This window comes from Porites lutea, chromosome 5, assembly GCF_958299795.1.
Source record: "Porites lutea chromosome 5, jaPorLute2.1, whole genome shotgun sequence".
NCBI classification, from domain to species: domain Eukaryota; kingdom Metazoa; phylum Cnidaria; class Anthozoa; order Scleractinia; family Poritidae; genus Porites; species Porites lutea.
Genome location: NC_133205.1, coordinates 17,112,035 through 17,118,332, shown reverse-complemented (window position 1 = coordinate 17,118,332; position 6,298 = coordinate 17,112,035). Strand labels below are relative to the sequence as shown.

Below are 6,298 nucleotides of genomic sequence, written 5' to 3'. Positions count from 1 at the left end.
TCAGGTGATGTTCTAATACTTCATTTATCGTTTTTAACTTTACATAAACATTATCCTTATCTAAAAAAACATCATCATCATCACCATCATCATCATCATCATCATCATCAGACGACTTTATTATCAGTTTTATTATCATTTTGCCATATAAGTTACAGCCAGGAACCCAAAAGTGTGACTGCTTTTGATTTATTCACATTCTTTCGTACAGATTTAATCCAGTCAGAAGCCAGCTGGAAACTGTCTTCGACTTCTGATTGGTTAATTTCTGCATGAAAGAATGTGACTTAATTACAGAAAGTCACACTTCTGGGATCCTTGCTGTATGTATATACATAAAATCAAAAAAAGAAGATGACGCAAGGGAGCCCAAAGAAGCCAATACGGCTTATGAATAGGACCATCTATAAAAATTAATATATTACCTAATTAATAAATAAAATACTGGCATCGGGCAAGACAATTTAACTAAGCACATTCAATTTCTTTAGAACATATAAAATAATAATTAAATAGGATAAAGAGAGATAAGGCTGAACGTGCAAGTGCAGAAACGAAAAAGTGAAAAGAATAATGCAAGAGTATATGAGAAAAAGAAAAGCAAAAGATACGTCATCACGACCATTATCATCATCACCACTACCATATCCATCGTTACCGCTGAACGAGGAACTCAGTGTATTGCTTAGAATGATGGATAAAATACTATCCAAAAACAAGCTTCAAGTATATGTATGTACAGATAGATGTTAAAAGAAAAAAGAAAAACAAACAGATAGGATGAACAAAACAAATGGCGTACATGTGAGGGTAAAATCTTTCTTAATAACGTTTATGTAATATTTGAGATCATCTGGTGTGATCTTTCCCTAGCTGAATGTATCGAAAAATCCCGCCTAAAGATAAAATTTGACGCTTGCCCTTGCCATCCCAACTGCAAGTAAGTTCAAAAGAAGTATTAAGACACAAAAAAAGTGCTTAAATTAATTAAGAAGCTCTAGAACCCAACGAGGCCCGTCTCGGGAGTTTTATCAAACCATGAGCATGGTTGACGCCTTCTTAATATCTTGAGAACGGACCTCTGAAGTCTTACGCCTCGTTCCGTTTTCGTTATGTAAGCTCTGTTAAGGTCATTCCCCTGAAATAGAACCTGCTCTGAGGTTTTTGTAAAAACTTTATTTATAGAGACCAGGGGGGGGGGGGGGGTAAGCTACTTCCCATACATTCTCTTAAATGAAATCCAAACGATGTTCTCACAACTTGCAAAGCGATCAGCAAAGGTCTTGCCAGCGGATTTGTGTAGTGATCATGCGCATTACGTAAAAATCCATAGATCAACGGTCTTGAGAAGAAACAATAACGTGGCGATCGAAGGCGGGACTGTTTCTCACGATTATATTTTGGTAATTCGCAAATTTATTGATTTTATGTCCCTTTCCAGACATAGTGTGTGGTTTTCTTTTTCTGTTAAACAATTTCCCTCTGCGGAGTTTGGAATATGCAACATATAGCTCGATCCGTACAGCTGATAAGAACCGCCGAAGAGCTAGAGTTGAGCTATCAAGCAGTGTTTTGCTGCAAACCTTAGGAAAGTTAAAGTCGCTTCAAGGTGCAGAGCTTTCAGTAGTAGTTGTGATTTGTTTATTAGGATCGTTTTGAATTTTAACTTTGGATTCAAGGTGTTGACTGATCGTAATAAACGAAGTGAAATGTTATGAAGTGTGAATGTTTATTCAGTTATGAATGTAGAGCTGTAAGCTCATATTTATAAAGCTCTCTGAATTACTTGCTTCCGATAAATTTGACACTTTCTCCAGTAATTTTTATCAGCATCAAGTTATCCTTACCCGGCAAAAACGATGTAACCTATAAATCGATCGAGCGCCTTGTTGTTGGTTAAGATCTAACACGGTTTCCCCCGCAATTTCAGTACCGAAAGACAAATACGATATGAAAGGAAAACAAAGATGCATGATATTATTTTTTCCAATTTTTATTTTTTCAGTAAACATTTCTGATTTCCTCTGCCGGTCGCTTCTTGCTTCTAAAAAGTCTAAAAATATTTACTGTGGGAAAAGTACTGCAATTTTCCGCTGACCACCACGCGGGGTGACCGCTTTGCAAGTTGTGAGAACATCGTTTCTCGGTCCCAGACCTCGTCTCTTCCCCCCCCCCCCCCCCCCCCCCTGATAGAGACATCCTGATAGAGATTTAAATTTCCACTTAAATTTTAAAATAAATGAAATAATGCTCGTTACGAGCAGCAGCAATTAAGGTGTCTGAACACGGTTTTGGCAGTTTGTGAGTATATGCCATTTGCCAAATTATGGCAAGGGAAAGGTTGCAGCTCACAAGCTGAAACTTGGCAAGTGAAAAATAAACTGATGAAAGATTTTGATTGACAGGTAAAATTTGACGTTTTCATGGTTTCCATGCCAACATGAACGATTGAATACAACCTTAAAATTTCACTTTAGCTCAGTTTACATAAAATTCGCTCATTAGATTTTCCTATAAACTTGCACACAGCTTACTATAATTAATCATTACCATTTGAAACTTATTTGACCAAATTTTTAACGAACAGGTTTTTAGATAATCAACGATATAATTGTACTGTAATTATTAAATGTGTCACAAAATTCGTCCGTTCAACTTCCATTTTAAAGTTCTCAGTATTTAAAATAAAATAAAAGTAACAATTCCGCCAAATATCACAAAATTTTAACGAGTAGATTTTGAGAAATCGTCGTCTGTGCACCATTGCTTTTTTCGCCGCCATGTTTGTTCGTTGTCTAATTTAAAACACGCGCCGTTACGCGAGTTAGCGCTGACCGCCCGCAAAACTGTGTCAGCCACCTTAAATGAACATACCAATAATTATGATAATAGTAACGAGTACATGCTTTAAAAACATTTCCGACGATTTTTTCTTTCATCGCACTAGGGATTAGTCTATATTAATTTTAGAAAGAAAGTTACAGCAAATTAAAAAATTAAAATTAAAATAACAACAACAATAATAATATCAACATAAGATAGGTGACCATAATCGCTTGGAAAGGATGCGTAATGTGATACTAAGGAATAACTGTGCTTTGTTTTCTTTCTTTCTTTCTTTTTTTCTTTTCTAACTTTTTTTAAGGGAAAAGCTCTCTAATATGTGATTTCAAATGTCTGTCTGTAGGGAATTTCATTTTCTAACGGGTGTTTCGTCGTCCGCTTGGCCCTCCAAAGAACACATGGTAAGACGGCACTAGTGTGTAGTGTATTATTCCAATATTAAATATAAAGCTATTGACAAACCAAACGAACAGGGTTAAATGAAAACCTGGAGCAAACCCAGGGTATCTCTAACAACGGGGATAAAAAGGTGAAAGGTTAGGATTTGTTTGTTTTATTTTTTAACACGATTCTGCGCCAGAACCTTTTCTTTTCATTAGCAATTTAATTAGCCCTTAGTCACATTTTTTACAAAATTTGATGGCAGTCGTTTGCTATAGGAAACGGTACATAAATATGCAAGTTACGCGAGGTCAATCCTTTTTTTTTATCCCTCTCCCTCCCCGCAAAAAAATGTGTTTCGCCCTTTATGGTGCAAAAAGCGTATGAAACAGGATCAGAAGCGGCAAATGTTTCTTAAATAAACAATTGTCAGCTTCTATTCCGCCCCTTCGACGGCCTGCATGGCTGCAAACTTTTATCCGCATAAACGTCTGAATAACTAAAGATCCACCTGTTTTTTCCTACTTTTATTATGATTAGTACAAATGATTTTTTCACCTGCAGCCAATGTTGTCGGGACTCCTGAATAAGACTGGGACCAGGCGTGTGAAAGAAGTGGTGAAAGATTTGGAATCAGCCAGGTAAGAATTTCAATGAAACCTTTATAGGGTCATATATGATAGAAATGCAAACCACCCCCCACCCACCTCGCATGCCCCCTTCAGTTTTGCCTGGTTAGGAATATCTTTTCCACAGTTAGTTTCCAAAGATAATAGCAGTTGTTTGAAAGTGGTAGACAAGAAGTTCGAGTTCCCAGCAGTCGCAAGATGAGGAGACACCCACAGAAAAGAGACTTGAAATTATTGAATTTTACGGGCATTCCCAAAGTTTTCTTTCGTCGACGACACTTATGAAGTTTGCTACTAAACAGCAACATGTAATGCCTAGAGAGAATTGGGATTTATTTATTTCAGTAAAACAGTCGCAACAAAAACAAAAAAACGTTTCTCTAGTGGTGTCAGAAAACGTGAGAACAGCAATGCTTGTCTATCCCTAGTACCGTAAATCCTTTATTAAATCTACCGGGGGGCTTATTTATTCGAAACATATTTGAGGGAGAGGGGGTGGGCTTAGTAGAGACGGGAGGCTTATTTGAGAGGGGGGGGGGGGGCTTAATTCAGCGAAGACGATGGCATCGGTTCTCTATAAAGAACTACAATACAAAGTGGAAAAGCTCAAGTACAAGAAGTTGGAGGTCATGGAGGCATGCAGCGAGGATCAAAAACAAATCCAAACTTTCAGTTGGTGAATAAATTAACTTTCTTTCCCTGAAAAGGAGGTGGGGCTTATTTGAGAGGAGGGGCTTAATTAATAGAGTATTTACGGTACTTGCACGATTTCATTTTCCAGGAAGAACATGGCACAAGTAAACATCCACTACGCGTCCATGACGGTCGAACACATTGATCAAAAAAAGGCGATGACGGTAGGGGGTCTCCTGTTGGCAAGATATATCATGGCATACACTACGAAAAATCACATATAGTCACAATCTACGTTACTGCAACAAAAAATAAATAATTAAATAAATAATATAAATAAATAAATAAACTAACTCAATAAATAATAATGAAGTGATGACGCGATGATGATGATGATGATGATGATGATGATGATGATGATGATGATGCAACGTACTTTGCATAATCCTCTATGTTTAAACCTTGTGTTTAAAAAAGTGGCTGAAAGAAGATTTGCCCTGTGAAAAATTCCGCAACTCAATTGCCTTCTAGTGCAATCTTTATAGTTTATAACTCACAATTTAGAGGCATCAAGGACTTTCTTCACACTCAATAAACAATTGGTCCACTTTTCTGAATAACTTTACCTGCACATTATGTAATATGTATAATCATCTTTCCTCAAGGAAAGCTTGTTTCCATTTATGTTTGTTGTCATTTGAACATTACATTTTCGACTCTAACAGTTTGCTGTTATTCTTGTTGTACAAAGAGCTCACATTTACAGAACCGAAACAGAAGCTTACAGACTTCTATAATTGCGAGATTTCCTCAAGGGAAGCTTGTTTCCATTTATGTTTGTTGTCATTTGAACATTACATTTTCGACTCTAACAGTTTGCTGTTATTCTTGTTTCACAAAGAGCTCACATTTACAGAACCGAAACAGAAGCTTACAGACTTTTATAATTGCGAGATTTCCTGAGAAAATTAACGCACTTTCAGCTATTGCATTTTAGTTACTCCTGCCGTAACAAAAGCAAAACCAACACAAAGCCAAACAAACAAGAAAACACCACACTTATACCTTTGTTCGTTACTTGCAGTTTGCAGCTTTGGTGGGAGCCATTGGTGGTCAACTTGGCCTCTGCATTGGAGTGTCTATTATCACGCTAGTTGAGTTCCTCGCTCTTTTATGGCGTCTTATTCGACCCTCAAAGAAACTGTCCAACGAAGTAGAGGACATAAACCACTCTGGAGATATTAACAAGCAAGCAGCTGAGAACAAGTAGTAGAGTCGCTGGAGATTGGATTGCGCGTTACGTGGATTGCCTTGGCAGCTACCATCTCTTTAAGCTCCTTAAGCTCCTGTGTTATTTACGATTTATGATAACAATTAATAATTATTAGTCCATGTAAATAACAATACTTTATAACTATCAAGAGTTGATGCGTCAAATCAAATAATTCCGCAAATGAAAACAAAAAATGTACCCTAGAAAAAACAAAACAAAACAAAACAAAACAAACAAAATCATCACTGTACACCCGTAGACTAGTTAACAAAGCTATCTTTGATACATACACTGGTATACGTTTTCTATATCATATATCGATATAGCCTTGCTTTGAAAGTTTTGAAAAAAAGGAGGATCATCATTATAATATGATGAATGTATAATTTGAATCCAAATCATTAAAGCCACATTTTCTCAGCTGGGCGAATGTCCTTCTTCCGACTCAGTTTACCAATCATACTTTTAAGTGTTGCATGCAAGTCGCAGCTAGCTATTATCATACAATGGGGGAGAAACATAATTCATTAAAATATAC

At 36.7% G+C, this 6,298-nt stretch overlaps 1 protein-coding gene across 1 annotated transcript; it reads left to right on the top strand.

Moving 5' to 3' along the window:
• The first annotated feature begins 569 nt into the window (after positions 1–569).
• On the top strand, positions 570–6,029 carry LOC140938704 (acid-sensing ion channel 2-like). The gene is made up of 5 exons (XM_073388205.1): positions 570–940; positions 3,188–3,245; positions 3,790–3,866; positions 4,636–4,711; positions 5,572–6,029. Exons 2-5 carry the CDS (start codon positions 3,243–3,245, stop codon positions 5,755–5,757), a joined length of 342 nt encoding a protein of 113 aa, XP_073244306.1. The 5' UTR covers positions 570–940; positions 3,188–3,242; the 3' UTR covers positions 5,758–6,029.
• The last annotated feature ends 269 nt before the right edge of the window (positions 6,030–6,298 follow it).